Source organism: Vanacampus margaritifer, chromosome 19 (genome assembly GCF_051991255.1).
Source record: "Vanacampus margaritifer isolate UIUO_Vmar chromosome 19, RoL_Vmar_1.0, whole genome shotgun sequence".
Lineage (NCBI taxonomy): Eukaryota > Metazoa > Chordata > Actinopteri > Syngnathiformes > Syngnathidae > Vanacampus > Vanacampus margaritifer.
The window spans coordinates 4,319,948-4,344,914 of NC_135450.1; the positions used below are offsets into that span (position 1 = coordinate 4,319,948).

Genomic DNA, 24,967 nt, shown 5'->3' on the forward strand with positions numbered 1-24,967 from the left:
TTGTGTGCTTGTACACCTTTCACGGAAACCTTTAACAAGTTTTTCTACTGCCTCTTTAACAAACGCAAAAAACTACAGGGAGAACAAGACCGGGGATGGAAGTTGAATGTTTGACACAACTTTAGCACTTTCATGATCTCAACAATTACACAAAACAACATAAAAAGAATACCTGGGTCGTTATGACACTTGATAAACTCTCCAGGAAGTATTCTGGATTTCCCACAGAATGAATACATTAAGAATCGTTGTAGTTTATCGTTAACTCAAAGCAGCACCTCACGATGATGTTAGCTGTTAGCTCATAGTTAAACTAAACCAGCTGTTGTTAATCTGAGCAGGGCTGCTCTGCTGTGGCTCAGAAAAAACGTGTCTATTTTATCACGCCACCATCATGCATTTAAGATGTTGTCATTAATCTTCCAACCATATATTTCAACCGAGAGATTGCACTAACATTTTGACATGGGTGCCTAAAAAAAATTGTTACCCATGAATCCTGACTAAACACTAGAAATGATTCTAAATAATAATAATTTTTATTATTATTATTATTACTACGGTGTTTACTTAATAATAATAATAATAATAATAATAATAAATAGCTTACCGCCGCCAGAGTGTGAATGTGTGATTGCATGAACAATGAATCCATTGTAAAGCGTCTTTGAGTGTCCAGAAAAGTGCTATATGAATCAGATTTTTATTTAATAATAGTAATAATAATAATAATGATAATTATTATTATAAAATAAAAAACGTAATTGTGGAACAGCATGCTGTAGTAGCATATCACACATATACCGTCATACTGTATTATTTACAAAGTTAGTTTCAACTACTAGCATGCATTTCACAACTTTAATTTTGTTGTCCAGAGTGAATAGGAAATATTGTGATCTACATTAAGATTCAAAAAGGCGAATAAATAAAAATGAAATATTTCTTAAATTGCCCTAGATAGCCTCGAGTGTTTTTGTTTGTTTGTTTTGTTTTTGTGAAATCTGGCACCTGATAAAAAAAATAATAATAATGCTGCATCGTTTCAGGCTTAGTTGGAATGGTTAAATATGGAGCATACAGAGTGTGTGATGAAACGAATGTTGTTGTTTTTTAATACTTGTGTACTCTTGTTTTGGAATACTTCATGAACATCAACCTCTTCTAAAGATGATGCACAAAAAATCCTGCAAACAGTTTGCTGAATACAAACAGACTAAGAATTACTAGAATCACACCCTGTGGTTTGATGAAACCAAGATACATTTATTTGGTTTTCGAGCATGGTGGCAACCAGGTGAGGAGTACAAAGACAAGTGTGTCTTGCTTACAGTCAAGCATGAAGATGGGAGTTTCATGGTCTGGGGCTACACGAGTGATGCAGGCATTGAATGCCAACATGCTAAAGCAAGCATGATCTGAGGACTTTACTCCAACACAATAATACTACCAATGGTTGATTATCCGCCAGCTCCGTGATAACGTCATGGAGGAGTGGAAGAGGATTCCAACCCGAAACTCCATGCCCAAGAAAGTTAAGGCAGTGCTGGAAAATAATGGTGGCCACATTTTCACCGAGGGGTGTGCTCACTTTTGTTGCAAGGAGTTTAGCTATTAACTCATTTACTCCCAGCCATTTTCACAGAAGCAATCACTCGCGGCTGTTTTACTGGATTTTGACTGATTTTACAAGGCCCACAGAATAATGTGTTCTATTGCTATAAAAACATGGAACCTACCAAAGGAAAGATTAGAGTCTCTTCTTTCATCAGGGAAAAAAGTATATTTTCAATCGGTTTCCGTTTTGCAGCAAATAGCATTAGAATATAGTTTAGTTTCATCATTATTCACAAATATATTTATAAATGTAAGTAATGAGCTTACCCCACCTACTGCCCAAAGCAAGCTGGGATAGGCTCCCCCCCCCCCCCCCAGTCAGCCCCCACCCCCGCGAACATTGTGAGGACAAGCGGTTAAGAAAATGGATGGATGGAAGTAATTAGCTCTTTTTTTTTTTACATGGCCCCTGTTTGATCTCTTGTAAGCTCTGCTGCCACCTGCTGGCCGTTTGCGTAATAACTACCATTTCTTCAACCGTTCTTTGCAGTTGAGAGGCTGCATCAAAGCCTTCTGTATGCTCTAGCATAAAAAAATAAAATTTAAACATAAAAAACGTATAAATACGTCTTTGGGACACTTGAAACTTTTACAATAAAACATATTTATACGTTTTTGGGAGCAAACGAGTTAATGGCTTTACTTTGAGTTACTTTGAGGGAACAATACATTTACACTAGGGAGGTTTCCATCCACTTTTTTTTAAATTGTTAAGAAATGTGGGGAAAAAACCCTGAATGAAAACGCTAGTAATTGAAAAAAAATAAAAAATAAAAAGGCCTAAAATTAGCACCCCAAAAAGTTTTTACCATTGGAGATGTTGGATTTTCCAGAGATCAAACTATGCTACTATAAATGATAAACATCAGTAGCTTTGTTAATGTGGATTATGAACACAAAATGTTCGATACGCTGGCGAGCGCAAATTTTTCACATCATGCTTTTGTTGACAGCACGATGTCCTCCTCATGCGCCTCAGCAATGCTAATTTTGTTAGAGTGATTACTTGGCTTATGTCACATGTTTGAGGTCCACTCAGGGTTCATGTGGAAAGAGCCTGCATAATGCAGTTATGTAACTTTGCTTTTTGACCCCTTAGTTGCCGATCTTGAGAAAGACTCTTTGCAACTAACTGAAATTGCACATTTTAAAAATAAATTTATATTTATTTTTATTTTATTTTTTACTTTATCAGTCTTCATTCTCACGCCCAGCCGGCTGTGGAGTTAAATATTACGTGAGACATCAAGAAACAATGCTCAAACACACATCCTGCTGTTCTCCAATCACGTATTTCGATGGAAATTAAGGAGGCGTGTAATCATTCTCCAAAAAAAGGAAGCACATACTTCAGGGAGTTTATTGTTTTATTCTTGCAGGCGTAGCTTCCCAAAATTAGCGTGTTTATAGTAACTGTGGGAGGATGTTGCTCAGACATGAATGATTTAATAACTTTTATTAAACCATTTGCTGAAACATTTGTAGGTGTCATAATTTGTTTAGTTGATTTGGTTTTAATTTTAGTTGGATTTTTTCCCTTGTGTCCCTTTTTGTCAATATGTGTCTCATTAAGTTGTTGTCCCTTGTGTCATCCGATCAGCTCCCTGAGCCACGTGTCATGTGTCTTGGCCAGGTGTGTGTCGTTTCGTTAGTTTGTGTTTCGGCCCCGTCCACACGAAAGCCCATTTCAATGTATCCGCACAAGTTTCTTACCGTTTGGGCAGTTCGTCCACAAGGCGGCGCCGTTCCAATGTGACACCATATGCGGGATACTCCTCCAGTTTGATAACATATGCTTCAATTCTCGCGTGACTGCGCGCGAACCGCCGGTCTGTCAACAATGGCGGATAGCCGTGTCGTAGTTGTTTTGCGCAACCTCCTTAGATTTTACAGCAAAATATTTTGCGTGATGTTGTACTGGAATCACCCGCCATTTTCGCTTCTCCTGTGTTCGTCTCGCTGATCTGTATATACTACTGGATAGCCGACAGCCCATACACAACCGTGCTAGCCGTTGAAGCGACAGGGCGGCCATTTTACTCCTCCCATCTCGCGACCAGACTACTGTAAAAACGATACTATACATACAGATTAGACATTACAGAATGTAGTCCAGGGTATACGCGGGTATACGGTGTACACCCACTTCCATTTCAGTCCGCATTGCGTATACCTATTTCTAACCACTGATGTGCACCGTTCAGTAACATACTGTGAGCCAGATTACCCATTTTTTACTCAATGATGAAGCCATGACTCAACCTCTTCTGCCTCTTAATTGGCTGGTAGCAGAGTAGAGTGGGTCGTGCCAACGGAAGAGCTTTAGCTTGTGGGTTCGATCCCCGGGACTGGCGCCACCAGTTACACACTAACCTACATGATAGTTTAATTTCATAGTAGCTCGGTTGGTAGTTGATTTTAAAGTAAGTTAAAACAAGAATGGTAGCAAATACTTTAAGATTCTGCCTAGTATAATATTGAGGTCTAATAGTGACTGTTTTTCACTATTTTTGTTCATATTCATCACTAATAATTGTTTTTCAACATTATTTACACTGCATCTTTGTCTCATGAGAAAATACATTTTACATTGATTCGGGCTGCTTGTGTTACCAATAATGACTACAAACTGATCTTAATCAAGTTATGATAATGTTATTATTGTGAGCAAGAATGAATGGCGTATTTTTCTTGTAAAATTAAAGTAGACGGTAGACCCACTTCTTCAGGGACCACTACACCACTGGGAGGCGGTTCCAACAGATATCTTAACATTAGATGGAGACTGGCACCCTCTTGTGGCCGTTCTAACATCAGGAAGTAAATGGCATGCATTTTAATTTTAGTATGTTCATTAACTACAATGCGATTTATATAACTATTTGTATGTTTATATGGTTCTATTCATGTTTAGAGTGCATTATTGCTGCCAACGTTTGTTTGCTAACTCAATTTGGATGGTATAATAACCTTCTCTATGAGGGTATTTTATGCATACTCATAAATTAAATTTGACCCAAATTGGGTTATTTGGGTAACCCAACACATTCCTAAAGTTGTACCGACCCAGCCAGTAGTTATTTTAGATCCGTGGGGCTGGATTATGGGCGTGACCAGGTGTGTTGGGTTACCATAATTGATTCCAAAATGGGTCAACTCTGACTTCGTCGCTGGGCCAAATTTGACTATGCTGTTGGGTCAAATTTGACTTTGCTGTATGGTGAATCTAAAAATCTTTTAATTCATTGTTAAAGGGATCAGAGTAAAAGAATACTAAGGCTATTTGCATTGCCGTCAATGTATTACTGTATTTGGTAAACTTTATTTTGAAGTTAGGTTTAGCGCGTTACGCTGAGTATGTTTCAGCTTCCTTGACATGTCAGAATGGTATTGACTGTGAATGCGCACTTTGTTTTTGTTTTTGTTCTGTTGGGGGGAACAAACCCAACAGACGAATGGACGCTGCAATTAATTGTGTTCACACAGAATTACTCATTGTTTCCTTGTTGAATGTTGAACAGTGTGCCTTTTTATCTGGTAAAGATGTTTGTGCTTTTTTTGTTTTTCCTAAGACAAGACCAAAAACGACACAAGATGGCGCATTGTCCAATCAGCTTGAAGTATTCGCAGGGTTTTTCCTGGTTCAAATTGAGTCCAGAGGTGGTACCATCCTGACTATGATGTCAGGTATCGGTATTGGTGCCAATGTCTTATTTTAAGGTATCGGTACTCGCAGCAATGAAGTTTTACTAGAAATTAGAAATTATATGAATACAAAGTTGCCATTAATTTCATGCAATGTTAAGGAAAAATAATATATTGGGGTACATAGGTCTTTCTTTAAAATTGTCTGTCATTTTTGGGTGGGGAATTTTATTTACTAGTGGTATCGGTAATTGGTATCAGTATCGGTGACTACTCAAGGGTTGATTATCGGTCTGAAAAAAAGTGGTATCGAATATCCCTAATCCTGACCATCATTTTTTACAGGCAACATATAATACTTCCATGTTCCAATAATAATACTGTAATACAAAGAAAAGTTCCAATGAGAATATGACTATTATCATGTTAAAGCATTCATTCATGAAAACGTTTCTGCCGTAACATTTCACGAGTGGGATGTATCGGCCACTGTTTGTTTTTTTACATATTATAGATTCAAAAATATGAATTTCCGTTGCATGATGTGGCGACATTTTAGAACTAACCCCGACCGTCATGACAAGTTTGCTCTATATTATTTATTTGGTTGTTACTAATAAAACTATGAGATTCATTTTTCAAAAATAAGCCTTGTAGCTTTCCTAAAGAAGCAACATGTGATTGGTAGAGTCACCCTTCCCCACGCGGTACTCTGGTCATTCACCCAAAAAGTTTTGATCGTCCCTTTAGGAACGCTACGAGGCTTAACTTGCTTTCTTTATAGGCATTCTACATCACTACGCATGAATGCGTTGCGACATAAATAACCACGTACGTCCAAATAAAGTTTATAAAAAAAAATATTAAACTGGAAACGATTTAAAAGAAAAAGAATCTCAAAGTTATGTTAGTAACAACCAAATAAATTATATAGAGCACACTTGTCATGACAGTCAGGGTTCTTTTTAAAGTAAAGGCCATCAAATGCAGAGAAGCTTTCACGTATAGATGAAAAAAATGTCCAGCTTTACCAGCAAGACAACCAGACGCCCGACAACCAGCCAGCGTCATTGTCAAAAATGCACAATATATATATACAGACTACAAAAATGTTTTGCTACAAGCACGTGAAGCTCACCACGAGTGCTCAAATGGAACACACCATCACAGTCTCATTCATTATGGCCATATCTCAGTCAACGGCTAGTCGTCCTCACTCACGGGGCAGCTAAAGGCTTCCTGCGGTCATTAAAGCTGCCATACCCGAAGCTGGAGCCATGGCCGCGTCCCACAATTATTATTATTTTTTACTACAATCATTAAAAATTCATCCACTACAACATATTAAATTGTAAATATAGTTCAGCGTTGTTGTAAAAAAAAAATTATGTTTATTGTATATACAGTGTTTTTATGACTTTAGCTATGGCTGGAGCGCAAGTTGTCGCAACCAGTAAATGGGCCTGTGCAACGTTTGCTCTGTGATCTGTTTCTTCTTCGGTACAATATTAAAAAAAAGTTTCTTCTTCGGTTTTTGCTTCAGGTCTTTTCAGTGCACTGCTGTTGATATAGCGCCACCATTTGCATTTGCAGTTAAAATACGTTGCTGCCGAGCTCAATCAGCATAGTTGGAGCAGAGCGCTGTGTTGAGCGATATCAGTCGCTCAGACTGGAGGAGGCGAGCAAAGTGACTCACAATTATCAATCTAACTTGTGAGGTTAGGAAAAAACTTGCATGCTGTAAACCTAACATATCGGTAAGCCTGTAAAATAATAATAATAATCTTTTTTTCTTTTCTTTTTGACTGGAGACTGAGGCACTCAAATGCCTTTATTTTAACATGGCCAGTTGACTGTAACAATTGTCTGTTGATTAAAGACTACTTGCCCTGATTAAGGCATACAAAAGCCGGAACATGTAAGAAATATTTTAATCAACTTGCCATGTTAAAATAAAGACCACTTCATCAGAATTACTTTGAGTGCCTCAGTCTCCTGTTGTTGTTTTTTTGTTTAAGTTTTGTGTTGATTCCTCCACTCAAGAGCACCGGAGATATTATCACGCTCTGAATGAATATTAAATCTCACTTGCTAGTGTTTCACTTAAAATTTGATATCATCTTTGCATAATTTCATTTGCTCCATTTGTTTGCTGAATAAAGTTATTTGTGAGAAGGGTTCAAAATATAATATAATATAAGTTTGTATAAATACTTAAATGTGTTAGCATGTAAAATATAGCAAATTTGTCTGCACTGTAATTCTGAGATAAAAGGTGTAATTTATGTATGGTAGTTATCTTATAAGAAATCAAACTTCTTACTAGAAAATGGTAGAAACATTTAATCAAAAACTAACAGTAAACAATGCCCAAAAGAGGAAAAGATTAATTATTTGTCATCAAAAGATTTTTCTAGACTTGATTGTGAAAACGATCCATAAGTAGAAGCAAAGAAAAAAATCCAACAGGCACAGGTACAGAACAGTTTCATTTTATCCCCATCCAACAAACCCACAACATGTCAATGCAGTTTGTTTCCTTATAAACACAATTTAGTGCGGCACAAACAACACACTTCCTGCATCGGACATGATTTTTTCTTAAAGCGATACACACACTCCAGTGTTGTCCGTCCCATCCCTAATTTAAACAAAGCAACATAGAATTAGGCTAAGTCTTCAAAGAAACTACTTCACTCTGAGACTTTAAGAGCACAGCTTCAAAAACAAAGCAAGGAAAAGTAAGTCCTGAAACTCAACCTTGGTATCCAAGATAGACTGTTCTTCATTTTTCACCTATTTAATTGCACTTATGTTTATCACTCTGTTGTTCCCATTTTGATAGTTGAAAGTTAGCTACAGAATATAGAGCCAAAGTCACTGGGTGTCAGTCAATCACTGGGACACTAACATTCGAGCATTAAATGTAGTCTTCAGTTAACTGACAGTGGTCAACATAAACAAATGGAACATTTGGAATGACAGACTTTCTAAATGGTCAAATGATTATTTACAGTATATTGAACATTGTGAAATGCATGCTTTTGGAATGTTGAAGAAACTCTGCCAAAAAGTGGTTGCTGTATATCTGTATTGCAAGCGGTGACATAAAGTTGACAAAAAATGAGTACATAAATGTATTAGACTGAAAATACATTATGACTTGTCAATTATACCTCCAATTACTAATCTTGGCTATTTTTTTTCTAAATTCATTTCCCACAAAATCCAGTTCAGAAATGTGTGCAGTACATGTCAAAACAATGGCAAACAGCTCGAGTTCCTGTTTTACTGTGCGTTCAGTTTATACACAACTAAACCAGTCAAACTAGACCAACCAATCTTGCCTCTAAACAGGTCGGCTTTTCACTACTGTCCTTTGAGCATGGCTTGGCTGTGTGGTGCTCTGGAGCCTTCTGGCTGTAGGAAACACCAAAGTGATCTTTAATTATTATTATTTTTTTCCACTGGGTTTTGGACACAAGTGGTCGTGCTAGGAAGAATAAACTCGCTAGCTGTCTTGGAGCCTGTACTCTCATCAAATTTGTGAAATTTTGAGAAGAGCAGGTCATCTGAATCAAGTTGTGTACTAAAACGTAAAGATGACAATTAATCTACACATGAAGTTTGAGATTATTTGGAGCATTTCCTCTTTTGTGGCAAGAGAATTATGAAATGCAAAATGTGATGCCCCACTGCCGTCAATACAAATTCCAGATTTTTACCCTCTTTAATGTCCCAAATCTTGAGATGTGACCATTGTTGAAGTCAATCGGATGAAATCTCTACAAGGCATAAAAGTATGACCCATGTAAATGTGTGAAAATGTGCCAAAATCGGACATTCAAATACCGGTACTCATACCTCACTTCCTGTACATTTTAGGGTATGGTGACCAACACTTTTTTGTACATCTTTGTGTGATAAGCGTGCCTCCCAATTGACCTTTTGCAAGCCCCCATCCCCAAATTGTCATAGTCCTAGGTCAAACGTGCCAGGATACGGCTCCATTAAACCTCTGCTACCAATACTACCTGGTTTCACCCATCCCTAGAAACAACAAATTTGCTTGGATTTGATTTGTTGTACTATTTTGAAAACAACATGGCAGTTAAATTAAAAAAATGTATGGTCATGTCTCTCTTTGACATATGGGTCATTGACAGATACGGATTTCATCAGAACAAGCATAATTATTATAAATATACATACAATATTTATTCTTTATTATTTTTTACTATTATTTACAATCTTACTATTATCCACAAATTAGAACATCTATAATTTAGGACATGCATCTATGCTAAAAGTGGCCCTTCTTTTTTTTTTTTTTAACAAAGTTATGAGACATTACAAACCTGATAGCTGCTGGGTTCACTGTCTTGTGGATGATACAATTTCCTGTCTTTAAATGTATTTCAAAGTAAAAGTCTTAAATTGGTTATTTCTTTTTGGTCGCATATGATATTTCATAAAATGGGCATGATTGGACAAACGTATCCATCAATGACTCCTATACAGTCTTGGTCTTGTCTCGGTCGGGACGCTCTCTAGTCTCGATAATATCTTGGTCTCGGTTGGTGTGGTAATGACTACAACACTAATACCTAAAAGCATGTTTACCCACTTTTTTGTTTCTTTTCTTTTTCTTTTTTTTTTTTTTTTAGATATAAACAACTCTGGGGTTAGGTCTCCAGCTATTTCTAAAACATGCATGTAATTTTTTTTGATGGTTGAATGAAAACTCTGCCTGAATTCCAGCGTAAAAGATTTATGTGCCCTCGATTGACAGACGACCAGTCAGGGTTTACCCACTACGCGCTCAGTGTCAGGTGGAATAAATTTGAGCTGTTCTGTACTGGCAATATAAAATGCATAAATAGAATATATGTAGCCTAATGGCCGACAATTGGCTGCCAGTCTAGGGTGTCTACCGGCTTTTGCCTTAAGTTAGTTGGGATCGACACCAGCTACAATGACTGAACAGGTTAAGCTGTATAGAAAATGGATGGATGAAGGTATAATATATATATATATATATATATATATATATATATATATATATATATATATATATATATATAAAGAGCTGTCAAACGATTACATCTTTTAAACAGATTAATCACATCTTAGAATTTTGATTAATTACAATTAATCGCTTAATTTAAAAAAGGCTTTTTATCAACATTTTTTGCCCGCCAAATTTAAAGAGCACATGTTATATGTTAATTCTATCTACATTTAATGATATGGGGACGTCTTCAACATTATTTGATCCACTGCACACACTCTTTTTCCTAATCAGTTAATTACTTGCATAATTTAAAACGGGAAAAATAATTACGCCAATATTTTGACATGAACAAATATTCTGAATGTCATAAGCTATCATTTATTGAATGCTTTACTTTATTGCATGTAGTTATGTTTATTGCTCAAACACAACCTGTGCTACCTTTAACTTAACCATCCGCTGTCAGCTAAAGGATAAAGGATCAAAATTAATAGTGTGGATAATCTGCGCTAATACATGATTAATGCGCTATTTTTTTGTAATTAATTAATTAAGTTAATGCTTATATATGCTATATATGCTATATATATATATATATATATATATATATATATATAAACTAGCAATGCCCGGCCCCTCCCTTTGTTGACTGTCAAACAGAGCCAGATCTATGAGTCTGCTTCTCATATTACGTACAACACTGCAAGTATGATTCGTCCAGCAGCCGCTCACTCTCTGTGACGCTTAGAGGAGGAGGGGTCTTTCTTGCAGCCTGCAAGACAGGGGCGGAACTTTTTCACTACTGGACGCTTTGCCACATTGTACACGTCAGCAGTCAATGAGTTGTGGAGTTGAGGAAGATGAAACACCCCCGTCAGACTTCTCTCTTCCTGTTACGAGCAGTGCACCCTGTCAAGTTACACAGCAGCTGGGGTAAGTCAAGACAAGCTAACTTTTGACACAAACTTTTGTTAAAAATATTTTGATTCACTTCCTTTCTCCTTACAGGCATAAAAAAAAAAAAGCAACGCGTGTGGCAGCTAGCGAGAGAGAAGTTAAGCAGTCATTTAAATCAACACAGGAGAACTTTCTAGATAATGTGAGCTGTTGTTGACCAAAGGTTGCTCTTTTGACCTTTCCAAAATGAGGTTTCGGCTGGCTAAAAAGAATCTGCTGGTGCTTCTGGGTGTTTCCTTTGTGGTTTGGACCCTTTTGGTTTCCACACGTGTGCTGTCAGTTTCAGAGAACGGCACAAGTGACGTGAATAATCAAGCTAATCCGGGCACACGCTCAAGCGGTACAGTCAAGTTTGACTTTTCTGGGTCACTGTCCGGGCTGAGGCAATCCGTCTACACTGCCAACTACAAGCAACATGTTTTAAATGCTGAGCGGTTTCCAGGGGAGCCCCAGCTGGTGCTGGTCGTGCAGGTCCACAACAGACCGGAATACCTCCAACTTCTCATCAAGTCTCTGGAGAAAGCTTCAGAGGTCCACAGCATCCTCCTCATCTTCAGCCATGACTATTTTTCAGAGGAAATCAACGGCATTGTGCAAGGGATCACTTTCTGCAAGGTACTGCAAATTTATTTCCCTTTCAGCACTCAGCTGTATCCCACTGAGTTTCCTGGGCAGGATCCACGGGACTGCCCGCGGGACATATCCAAAGACAATGCCATCAAAACAGGATGCCTCAATGCACAGCACCCGGACTTTTACAAACACTACAGAGAAGCCTCCGTCACTCAAACCAAACATCACTGGTGGTGGAAATTGCACTTTGTGTGGGAGCGAGTGCAAGCAATGCAAGGCTATGGCGGATTTGTAATATTTCTGGAGGAGGACAACTATATTTTACCAGACTTTTTCCATTTATATCAATCAATGGTCGAGTACATAAAGAACAGCTGCCAGGATTGTGATATGCTGGCTTTGGGAAACCATAATGACTTCACTGGCTTCCCCACACTGTCTAACAAGGTTCTGACCACTGGGTGGATGTCCACAAAACACAACATAGGCATGGCCATCTCCAGAGAGGTGTACTACAAGATGATGGCCTGCAGCAGTGACTTCTGCACGTATGATGATTACAACTGGGACTGGACGCTGCAGCACCTTTCTGGCACCTGCATTTCCAAGCCTATCAAAGTGCTTGTGGCTCAGGGCTCTCGGGTTCTTCACACCGGTGACTGCGGGCTGCACCAGAAGCAGAACTGCAGACCAGAATGGGCCTCACAAAAGATTGAGGAGGCACTTGCGAAAGCTAAAGATGGCCTTTTCCCTTCTTCTCTTGTCCTTACTTCTTCTGAAGCAGTTCAACACAAGGACCACATGAAGAATGGTGGGTGGGGAGATATCCGAGATCATATTCTATGCACTAACTACGCCATACGGCTTTAAACTGTGCCTTTATGTAACAAGGTAAAAAAAAAAAAGTCAATTCGGCACATTTTTCAAACATACACATTCCAAAGCAAATCAATTTCAAGCATGTATGCATTTTTGCCAAAGACTGATACATTGATACATTTCATCTGTAAATGGCATGCATCAAGACCAACGTGAACTCCGCCTCTTACCCCAAGTCAACAGCTCCAGTTACCCGCAAACCCTGTGAGGATAAGCAGTACAAGATGGATGGATACGTTAGCTCTTTTAAGCCATAGAATTGCCATGACCATTTATTTTCCCCATGATTGACAGCATGTTTTACACAAGTCTGTCATGTATTGCACTACATGTATGATTTTTTTTGTTTTTTGTATGTGTGCTTTCCATGGTACAATTTCAAGTGCCGTTAAAGCTGCACGTGGAAGGTATGGAAATGTTAAACTGATGCACATAATGAAAGTTAACGTGAGCAGACTTTAGTCTGGTTTGTTCATTGGACCTGTTCGCTCCCTTCTGTGATAGATAGAGTTTGGTTTATTGATTTATTTTTTTTCCTTCCCCTGGATGTTTGCTTTTGAAACAGGAGAAATGTGTCCTTTTGGAATCTTGATCCCAAAATGCACATTTGTAATACAAACAAAAGTGAAAATGTCTTCATGTGAATTAGTGTTTTAAAACTGAAGTTTAATACAGTTCTATTAAGTATCTGAGTTTTGTTTGACCAGTAGTGCTTTTTGATTGTTCCTTTGTGTGTCAGCCTAGTGTCAACAAAGCATATTAGTCATAAATTCGAAAAGGAGGGTGGAATGAATGTGTTTGTTTTTAAAAAACAAACACATTTTAATAATTATTTGAAATTGCCAGTGACATATTGCTAATGCAGTCAGTAACCAAAAATGGTATATTGATAATAGTGCATCTTTAGACTGTAAACTCTTCTGAATCATTCCTCTGCAACACGAGGCATCCTGTAAATCTTTGATGTTGATGTGCTAATAGATTTCTTGATTCTCGTGTTGGTGGCAGGATATTGATAATGTGATTTTGTTGTTGTCTTGGTTATCTGGCTATTCTGATCATTACTTTTAATAAATGTTTATTGTTGATCAATGTTTTTTCAAAATGGGAAAAAATAAAAATATATATTTTCCTTATTTACCTGTGATAAAGCACTTTTATCTTATGAGGACTTAACAAATAATGTAGTGTTAGTTGATGCAATTTTTAATTTTATTTTTTTTACTTGAAAGGGGATTATGTCGTATGTGGCCCCACTAGTCTACACACGGTATTCTTCTTGGGGGCGGCCATTTTGCCACTTGCTGTCTACTGAAAATGACATAACAGTTGCTCAGGTAACAACCAATCACAGCTCACCTGTTTTCTGAAGCTGAGCCGCAATTGGTGGTTAACCTGAGCCCTGAGCAAATGTGGTGTCATTTTAAGTCGGTAGCAGGTGGCAAAATGGCCGCTCCTTATGGATAAACCAAAAATTATTTTTCACAAATGCAAAATTAATTAGAATGCCGTGTTTTAACAAGTGGGGCTGCATAGATTAATGAATTGACTTCACTTAAAAAAAAAAAAGGAAAAAGAAAAATCTGTGTGAAAAGCGAACATTTGGAAAAATTTACTTATTATACTCTATACAAATAGTTGTGTTTACTGAGTGTCTGTCTGCCCACCAAGTGTGAAACAACCAAGTAAAAGCGTTTTTAAAATTCTGTTTCCCCAAATGTGTCGTGAGCTAGCCATTTAGAACTTGCCCGCTGTGGCAAATTTATCCATTAACACCCCAGGCACAGTTTTTCCCGCCCGAAGACTTGACGATTGGCAGGACATTCAAATAGCCATTACAGGCTTGAAAAGGTTTTGGCATGAACATACATAAAAAATCTGCAAACAATAGTAGTGTATGATCATCAGGAGGTGTATTTTAGGGAATAAAACAAATCAAAGAAAGCAGTAACAATATAAGGTACAAACTTTCATTCAAGATCTATACTGTAGGGATAATTCACCAAGGTATTGCAGCATAATAATTTTCTTATGGGTATTTATGTACAGATTACATTTAAGTGCTATATAAATCTAATGCCTCATTATTATTATTATTATTATTACAAGAAATATTTGAAAATTGGGAAGGATCCGATTTGCAAATTCTCATTTTGTGTAACTGTCATTTAACGTAAGATTGATCCCAAAGGACAAACACTTATGTACAGATCCTGTATTTATATATTTTAGAATAATTGCAATGGTATGTCTAGCTTTGTCACACGCATATTTATCGTGTACTGCAGCCTGACAAGCAGGTTGAAGTAATTTCCGGATTGTTGTCATATGACTAAACAGTATGTTCTCATTGGTTACAGTTCAGTCCCTGTTTATTTCCGGAAGTAACTTGTAACGTCGGACTTTCCGTCACATCAAAAACAAAGTCACAAGGATTGGTAAGTTTAACCCATTTTAGACGTATAGTATTACATATTAGTGATGTGAAGAATCGGTCGGCACATTTCTATAATTACTCATATTACTGCAGCGTTAATATTAGCCGATAGCTGTTCTTTGCAGCTTACGTACTCATAATCGTTTCTTTTTAAGACACCGACGCGATGTGAAAAACAATTTAGCTCTAGTGTATATACTTTGAGCAGCAAATATACATTTTTTTTGTGTTGTGTTTGTTTTTCTGTCGTCTTTCAGTAACAGCGAGTTAGCATCGTAGCACATCGGTTAACTGCTAGCTATTAGCTTGCGCACGCTATCCACTGGAATGAACACGTCATGCCCAAAATTTCCCCGATCTGATATTAATACGTAACTCATAGATGAACATGTTGTCATGTTGACTGTTGCAGCCATTATAGGCGTGCCTTCACCCAGGAGATGGCACACTGGTTTCACCGTAACCCTCTGAAGGCTACAGCGCCTGTGTCCTTTAATTTTTATGGCGTTGCAGGGAGCCCCGCTGCCAATAAAATCTGCAAGTATGTCTATGTTGATACATTCATGATAGTGTAATCAGATTTAGACTTTGATATTTATTATCATGACCAAACATTGGATGTTTATTGTATCTCAAATTGTACAGTATGTTGTCTCGATTAATGTCCTTTAGCCAAAGAAATGTTCTATCAATCTATCACATGGTTTCCAATCAACTATAGAACACCATCTAATGACTGCTTATTTTGTTTACAAATGCAGTGACCTCAGGACAACAAGGGCAAGGTTGCTGGAAATGTTCACAGATGTCACCTGCAACGCAGAGATCATGAAAAGTGCCACAGATGCATACTTCTCCCTCCTGCAATGTCAGTTGCTACAGTCACACAATATCACTAAAATGTTGTGGGAATGGAATGTGCGCCACTATTGACCATATAATCTAACTGCCGTGTACAGTATTGCTTGCTCAAATTGTGACCTCTGTTGTAATAGATACCTTTATTAGTGGCTAGACTTCGTTGTCTTGATATCTTGGAGCATCCTCAAGCATGCAGCCAGATGTCATGCTAAATTTAGGGGGGGGGGGGTCAATCCAATTCTTGAGAACTGATTTGAAATTAATTGACAAAAGATACACATCAGCATGGTCTTACAACCTAAACAGCAAGTGCAAACTTGAATCGTCTTGTAGCACTGTTCAAACATGTACAGCGAACAATTAGTTACGTCCCTAAATACACTGCATTATTGACTGAACTCGTCATGTGAAGCCTTTTCCAAATAAATTGTTGGTGCTGTCAGCATTTGAGTAAATAAATGGCACCTATCTGAGGAAATATGAAAATGCTCAATCATATCACCCACTAAACATGTTTCATACTTGTACGCTATCGTAAACCCATGCCTCTAACATTCCACTTAATTTATAAATATAAATTCTGAATTTGTTGGTGGTCTTTTTTTTATTTTTTTTACTGTGGTTTATTTAACAGGCTTTATTGTATCCTTGGATGGAACGACACAGGACAACAAGATGAGGTATATTCAGAACTTCAAATGGACGGATACTTTACAAGGGAACACACCAAGGTATGGATTGTTATAATAAGCTTTTCCACTCGCATTACAGTGACATACTCAGGGTTTTTCCTGTGTACAAAATTCAGAGGCGGCCACCTCCAGCCTAAGTGACTGATAATGAATGAACGCTTTAACATGATAATAGTCATATTCTTATTGGAACTATTATTCTTATTATTGAAACATGGAATTATTATATGTTGCCTGTAAAAAAATTAAAGCGAGTCAGTTGAATTTACAGAATACAGGCACGTCATGGCGTAGGACGGTGGCCGATCATGGTATCGGTCACCGCCGTAAGTACCAATACATTAAAATAAGTATCGGTAGTCACCCATCATAGTCAGGATAATACCACCTCTGCCTCAATTTGAGCCAGGAAAAACCCTCATACTGTACCTCACTACTGTTGTACCCAGGGCCGGACTGGGTCTCATTTTCAGCCCAGACCGATGTTTCTTTTTCATAGCTGATACCGATTATTAGTAGTCAAGTAGGACGGTAACCAATATTTCAAGCCGATATTCATTTGCAGCAGAAGAGAAAATATTTGTGTCAAAAAAACGTTTTCTTTCAATTTTTTATATTAAAATATTTGTTTAAAAAAATTAACAAAAATTGCAGGGAGCTTCCACAGGTCATCAGCATGTGTTACGCTAAATGAAATACTAAACAAGTAAATAGTTTCCTAAAGTTTTCTACTGTAAATACATTTTTCCCAAATTTTAACATTTCTTTATTTAAACTTTTTTTTCTTTTCTTTCTTTTTAAATAGAAAGTGTATGGAGTTCCAGTGTCAGCATCATTATTTATTAAAGGGAACTTTAAATAGATCCATAAATGAAACGTTTCTGTATCTCACTGTGCGTCAAATGCATGCGTACATAGCAAATTTTTGGTTTTCATCGGGGTTTGTCAAAGTTTTCAAAAGTTCTTCGCAGACCGTGAAAAAATGGTCTGAATATGTTCGAAATACCAGCTTTATCGGCCTTCAGATTGGTAAAAAGGCTAATGCCGATATTTGTCTAAATACTTAATATTTGCACCGATAATCGGCCCGGCCGATAATTGATTTTCTACCAACACCTTCTGAAATGGGAGTCCGTGCAACAAAATTGAATTATTGCTTCTGATTTAAATTGGAAAATGCTTATCCAACGTTGTTCCATGCTGTCGTCTCAGTGCCCAACAAGATGCAGTCTTCGAGCTGGTCTCTATGGCCTTCAACGTAGCGCTCTGGTACACCAAGTTCGCCTCGAGACTTGCTGGAAAAGAAAAGTATGCCTTGATGTCATTTTCTTTCAATGTTACAAAAGTTTACCTGCAGTTATTTCACGAGATGTTTTTCACAGTGTCTCAGAGGATGAAGCTAAAGTTGTTCACCGTAGCCTGAAGGTTGCTGCTGGAATCTTCAAAAATCTTAGGGTAACAAATACGTAGTGACTTTTTATACTCTGTATCTCACAAAATGTCTTTTGTTCAGCAAGTCAGCAATTTTGAGCAAATATATATATATAGATAGATAAAAAATGATTTAACATTTTTCCAACAGGAGAATCACATCCCCCGTCTCATCACCCCTGCAGAAAAAGGTAGAGACTTGGATCCCAGAGTGATTGATGCATACATCATCCAGTCTCAGGCAGAAGCTCAAGAAGGTATGTTTACTTTCATAGTTGGAAAATCATGTGTGTAGTGCTGTCACTCACTAAGGTTATTTTGGTTAACTAAAACTAACTAAATAACACAAAAATAAAAATAAAAAACATTTTCGTTAACAGAATAAAAACGAAAATGCTTAAAAAAAAAAAAAGTTAAACTAACCAAAACTATAATTATAGTGAAAATGTCCTTAGTTTTCGTCTTTGGTAATTAATTTAATACATGAGCCTTTGGGGTTTATTTTAAATTTGATTTAAGTATTTATTTGAGTGTTAACCAGAATAAGGATGTCTTACAGTGTGCCGCACAGAAGTGAAACCATCTAGCAGGAGCCAATAGAAAAGCACCTTCAGATTTTTTTCAGAATTTTCCGTGTTTGACCTTTGGCTCCAATGGCTCGCCTTGCCCGCTTTTTCATTTAATTCAGCCAAAACGCAACACTATGTAAGAAGGGCATTGCTTTTTTTCATTTTACCATGGTATTTTTATTAAACTTTGCATACAGCATGTTTTTTTAAACGAAAACTAATACTAAAACTAAGCATTTTTTAAATAACTAAAACAGGGCCGCCCTGAAAACGAATTAAAACTAACTAAATTAAATAAACAAAATAAAAACTAACTTTAAGGAAACTTCTACAACTATTATAACCCTGGCAATAACTTTTGAATATTTTTAGAATCGATTATTCATTCGATTAATCGACTAATCGGATTCATTTTAATTTTGCATTTAAGTGTATTACAAAAGCATTCCCCCCCTGATTACTGTTTGTTAACCAGTGATTTCTGTTTATTTCATACTTCATATTTGCATAACAGTTCAGTCATTTTTTTTTAAGTAAAAACAGATGTTTGCAAATGTCTAATTTTGATTAAACACAGAAGATAGTCAGTCTTTTTTCATGAAGGACTACAGAAATTAGTGAACAATTACTTATTGATATGCTGAAATCAGAGGATTTGGGCCATTTTAAATTAAAAAATGACTCCAAACGATAACTTGATTATTAAAATAGTTGTCGATTAATTTTGACATCTCTACATGTGTGCATACTCCCAATGCCATTTAAGGCAGAATGTTGTATTTCCTTGTCATCTTCTCACAAGTTCTCTTCTCTGTGAGGCAATGAACTAAAGAGAATTTGACCCCAGTCTGCGTATATTTGAGAATGCAAACATTCTTGTTTTTCCACAGTGACAATCGCCAGAGCCATTGAACTGAAGCACAATGCCTCAATTGTCGCAGCGTTGGCATCCGAGACGGCAAATTTTTATCAGAAAGCTGGTGAGCATTTCAAGTCCAGAGTTCTTTCTAATTGTCACGTGCGAAGTTGTTAGCACCGTGTATCCATTTCACAACAGTACTAAATCACTGATCTTGTCTCCAGACCACACTCTAAACACATTGGAGCCTGAGTGCAGCAGCAAATGGAGGAAGTATCTCCAGCTGAAGTTCTTCTTCTACATGGCTTATGTAACTTTGTTCGCGCGTGTGATCGCATATCCTCAACACTGTGGCGGTTCCATCTAAATGCGCTGCTGCGTTTTTACAGGTGTACTGCTATCATGGACAGACACTGCTGGCCAATGATAAGTGTGGTGAGGCCATACGATCTCTCCAAGAAGCAGAAAAGGGTACATGTCTTGGTTTTGATTATTTTCTCAGCCGCAGCGCCTGATCTAAATGATGGATTCTTGTAACTATACAGTAGGTCATTGTTTTACTGTAGAAGTCAGACAGGTAGTGCAAAAGTGCAGAAGTGATTCATGTTTAGTTAAAAAAAAAAAAAAGTCAACCCTAAACATTTGTTGACAATATGTTCTCTGCAGCCCCATTAGTCAAAATATGATATTCTGCTTGATATTGTGTAAACGGAATATGAGTTAAGCAGCAAAATCCAGCAGTTTTTATCACTATCAGAAGGCGGCCATTTTGCCACTTGCTGTCGAGTGGAAATTACATCACAGTTGCTCGGGTCTCAGTTAACAACCAATCACAGCTCAGCTTGAGAGAACAGGTGAGCTGTGATTGGTCGTTGCCTGAGCCCTGAGCAAGCAACTGTGATGTCATCTTCAGTTGACAGCAAGTGGCAAAATGGCCGCCCCCTGACATGGATAAAAATGGCTGGATTTTGCTGCATAACTCATATTCAACAAATGTCATATTGATCAGAATGTCATTTTTAGATTAGCGAGGTCACATATATCAAATTATTGTCAAGAAATGTTTAAGGTTGACTTCCCCTTTAAAGTAATGGGATGAATAAATTAGGATTATTATTTTTTTATGTTACCACAGAGTAGGTTAAATTTACAATTTCAGTTAACCATTGAATGTTTTTTTTTCTAGGTAACTAGAATTATGGAATCTTGTTATAGTAATGAAACAATTCAAATGCCTACTAAGTTAACACTTACGTATTTCCGTGTTTGGATGGATTTGACAAATTTAAGTATAATAAACCCATAGTATATGTTTAGCTAGGTCAGATAAAAGTATCTGCTGTTTAACACTACGCAGGTTTGGTGGTTCTCAGATGTGTCTGTACAGGCCCAAATACTTGCTCATCCTCGCTTTACTAGCCTACTTCCTCATTGAAATAAAATGACATCGTATTTTTATTTGTAGCTTATTCCCGTGCTGAGGAGCTGTGTAAAGAGTATCGTCAAACCAAAGGTCCGGGCACCACGGCCAAACCGTCTGAGCAGCTTTTCTTCCTCAAATTGGGTGGCTTCATTAAGAACACACTGGATAAGTGCCAGAGAGAAAATGGCTTCATGTGAGACGCTCGATTTTCATCTTCTTTATAGACTTTAATTGTAATTAACAGTAATGTGAACAATTCACATACAAACTATCGTGATGTGGGTCACAACAGAAAAAGTTGTAAAAGACACTTATGCTACATATTCAAACCAAAAGCACTTATTTATGACATGGCCTTTGGATTTAATACCCCCCAGATACTTCCACAAGGTGCCAGCTGAACCTCCCCAGCTCGAGTTAAAGGCAAACTATGGCCTGGTTGAGCCAGTCCCCTTCGAGCTGCCGCCCCCCAGTGAGCAGTGTACTCCTGAAGTTTACGCCACCTTTGACCTCACCAGGGGAGCCAAAAATGACAAGGTAGGAAATCGATTGCAACATCCAAATAATTGCCTCCTTCATTATTATTATTTTTTTGTCATATTGTTAAAAGTTTTAAGGCCTTAGCACAGTTAAATATAGGCATATAATGATGAAATCTTACCTTTGACACAATCGCGATGGAATTTCTTATGAAATATGAGTTATTTCGGTGGCTAGTTTTCTTACCCGGAAGTCAAACGCTCGGTTCAGTAAAACCCCGCCTCTCCCCCTGTGGTTGCCGCGCCCCTCTCTTGACGTCGTCCGAGCCGGCTGCTTCGCTACTTTTGTCATCATCCCATGGAGGGAGGTCTCAGAGAAATTGGGCGTGCGTTTAGTCCGCAGAGGCGGTTACGGGGGTGCGGCCGCACGCAATGACGTCAAACCGCGCAACAGCTCTTTTTCTCAGGTGTGGGAGGGGCTGGTGCTTGGAAAGCAGAATAACCTAGAATTTCTCATACAGGGGCGAATGGAGGGAAACACAACTTTGGCCATGTTTTTGGTGAGGAATTAGCATTTTAACATGGATAAAAGCTCCACAAAAAGTTTATTTTTCATGTTGCAGTCCCTTTAATGTGATACACTTGAACATTTTGAATCATCAACCCAATTTTCATGACAAGCCAAGTACTGTAAATAGAAAATGAAGTTCCTTTGAGCTTTTATTCTGCTGCCACCTACTGGCCGTTATTTGTAATAACTACCATTGATTTAAGCGACCTTTTCATGTCAGAAGCTGTATCAAAGCCTTCTGTGTAAGCTCTATAATATCTATATCTTTTTTAATGTATGAATAAGTTTTTGGGTTTGAATGAGTTAAAACTCCAATAGTCCATGATCAGAGCCATTATCCACAAATGGTGGAAACTGCCAGCAATGTTGAATTACTTCCAAGTGTGCACGACTCATCCAAGAAGTCAAAACAGAATTTAGAAGGACATCCAAAGAGCTGCAAGCTTCACTGGCTCAAGGATACTTCGACGTGGTCACAATGGCATGGAATCGAACCCACATTGACGACCACTCTACCACAGAGCCACGCCACCTACAGTACCTGCGTTCATAAGAAAACATTGCATTTAAAAAAACAAAACAAAATGTGTGCAACATTTGTTTCTAATAATCATGTTTATTGTCTTTTTCTGCAGGTCAAACCTAAAGAAGAAGAAGTGAAACCAATGAAGGAACCCGATTTAAAGCCCCAGAAGGACACAGGCTGCACCATTTCTTAAATATGTTTGAGTCATTCCTCTCATGCTGCAGTAGAGTCCAATATCCACACAAATTACCCTCTTCTTTTTTTATGTATGATGAAATATTTAGTGCGTTTGGATATTAACGATTGCCAGAGACAATTACCTTCACGTTATCATATATCTCATAATAAAGCCCAAGTATTTGTGGCATTTGATTGAAACTGCTTCATTATGTAAACATTAGTGTAACCAACTCTTTGTCATTCAGCTTTGCGCGGCTTTATGGTGCAGCACTGGCGTTTTGGTCCACAGGGTTTGAGGTCTTGACCCAATGAGATGTGACAAAACAAAATGGCAAAAGATCCATTTTACTCCAGAATATAACTTTGCATTTGTACAACCTTTGCAAATACACGCTAAGAAATCGGTTTTAGTCATATAATTTGTTTTACTTTCATGTAAATCCATAGTGGAATGCCCTTATTGAGTTTATTTTTGGTGTAACAGTTCACAATAATGTTAGATCACAACTACAGAAAAAATTGATTAACAAAGCTAGGTTAGTCTTGGGATTCTGTCCTCGTAATCATTGTTCCTTATTTATTCATTTTATAAATATTGTAGTAGATAACTTCAAACTAACAGTATTCAATACTCAATTTTTTTTGTCCAAATATTTTTTTCTATTCTTGATACATCACAATTGCCTTACATAAACTCCTTAATCATGTTTACTCTTAATTGCTGAAAAAGTGCTGTTCATAGTTAACACTGTACTGTAAGGTGTTTCTCCCCCAATATTTTAAAGAGTATAATCGCAAATGGACAACTAAAAATAGAATGTGCTGCTGCAAGTAACTGACAATGATCATATCGTCTAAGACTCCCAGTTGGATTTCACAACTAGTTGAATCATGTACACACTGTAACATACTACACTTGTGCTGTATTTTACTCACAACATATAGAAGATGGTAAACAGTGAAAAAATAGAAATAACTGACTGATGCTTGTTTTGTATTTTTCATCAATCCACTTGTTCATCAGTAGGGTGATCACTATCACAATTAAAATCATTGTAAAGTATGTGTTGTAATTATGTATACTGCATTACAATCAATATTAAATCAGTTATAACTGCTTCCTGTATGTGTTTGTTGGTTTATTTATACTATTTAACCAGTTTAGCAAACATGTTTGCTAAGAAACTAACACACAACATAGCCCATTATAAAATGTATATAAAAGAACACTGTTACGAAGGCGTAAAGGTAACGTTTAAGAATCATTGGATTCGAACCCACTGCGTGTGCACTGTACAATGGATTAGCTGATTACGTTACGTTTTAAAAATAAAAAGGTCTTTCGACGAGGATGGGATTCGAACCCACGCGTGCAGAGCACAATGGATTAGCAGTCCATCGCCTTAACCACTCGGCCACCTCGTCGTGAGCCTTCCTTGATTATCTAAATATACATAAAGATCATTCTTTGTCAAACCGAGCAAAATTTCATTAAGAAGATTGCCATGGAGTTTTTACGATAACACTTCAAAGAGACCACGTATACCTCCATACGAAGCCGAAGCAAGGCAATGGGTCAAGGGTCCGGTCCAGTTTATAAAGGGCACGTGGGACTACACGTCTAATAGTTCAGGTTTCAGCCGAAATCACACAATCGCACATTATGACATTTATTAAAACAAACAGCCATAAACACGAAATTAATTTAAATTAAAACAACTCACGAGGAGCATTGAACAGACGACAGTTCGGTCACTGACTGAAGTAAAGTGGTGTGGGGAAAAAAATGGAGCCACATTTAGAATGATCTTTACTGTACTTCCAGCCGCTCAACATGAAGCTGGTTTATTTAGTGAATCTATATGTGGGTAACTTCTACCATCTTGTGGCGGAATATGGAATTGCAAAAAAATATATATTCGTTTTTTAAATGTATTTATTTACACATTTTTTTTCTAGGAAATTGTTATTTTATAAGGAAATATTTTTTAAAAAATCTTAAGATTCAAGATCCACTTCAAAGCAAAACTTGTTATAGTGGAATTTCGCCGAAAACTGACATTGCGAGTAAATATACTGTAACACCTAAATTGTTCACTAGCTGGCAGTATAGTTATAGTCCGTCCGTCCGTCTTCTTCCGCTTATCCGGGGTCGGGTCACGGGGGCAGCAGCTTTAGCAGGGAAGCCCAGACTTCCCTCTCCCCAGCCACTTCAGCCAGCTCATCCGACGGGACCCCAAGGCGTTCCCAGGAC

General features: G+C 37.5%; 2 protein-coding genes and 1 non-coding gene across 4 annotated transcripts; 2 read left to right on the forward strand and 1 right to left on the reverse strand.

Annotated features, from left to right (window-relative positions):
- Window positions 1-7,945: 7,945 nt before the first annotated feature.
- brox (BRO1 domain and CAAX motif containing) lies at window positions 7,946-23,831 on the forward strand. 2 transcript variants are annotated; one of them, XM_077552544.1, is made up of 14 exons: window positions 7,946-8,003; window positions 15,046-15,123; window positions 15,535-15,663; window positions 15,884-15,990; window positions 16,618-16,714; window positions 17,888-17,983; window positions 18,058-18,130; window positions 18,258-18,363; window positions 19,566-19,655; window positions 19,759-19,844; window positions 19,924-20,005; window positions 21,000-21,150; window positions 21,335-21,494; window positions 22,643-23,831. In XM_077552544.1, the coding sequence occupies exons 3-14, from the start codon at window positions 15,563-15,565 to the stop codon at window positions 22,724-22,726; spliced, it is 1,233 nt and encodes a 410-aa protein (XP_077408670.1). In that variant the 5' UTR covers window positions 7,946-8,003; window positions 15,046-15,123; window positions 15,535-15,562; the 3' UTR covers window positions 22,727-23,831. The 2 variants fall into 2 exon arrangements, with proteins under 2 accessions (XP_077408670.1, XP_077408669.1); XM_077552543.1 differs by lacking the exon at window positions 7,946-8,003 and adding an exon at window positions 11,062-11,209.
- Window positions 11,064-13,821, forward strand: LOC144039325 (alpha-1,6-mannosyl-glycoprotein 2-beta-N-acetylglucosaminyltransferase). Its single transcript, XM_077552542.1, has 2 exons — window positions 11,064-11,209; window positions 11,285-13,821. The coding sequence occupies exon 2, from the start codon at window positions 11,420-11,422 to the stop codon at window positions 12,674-12,676; it is 1,257 nt and encodes a 418-aa protein (XP_077408668.1). The 5' UTR covers window positions 11,064-11,209; window positions 11,285-11,419; the 3' UTR covers window positions 12,677-13,821.
- Window positions 23,832-24,056: 225 nt separating the features above from the next.
- Window positions 24,057-24,138, reverse strand: trnas-gcu (transfer RNA serine (anticodon GCU)). Its single transcript has one exon. It is a non-coding gene; the product is annotated as a tRNA-Ser (tRNA).
- Between the last annotated feature and the right edge of the window lie 829 nt (window positions 24,139-24,967).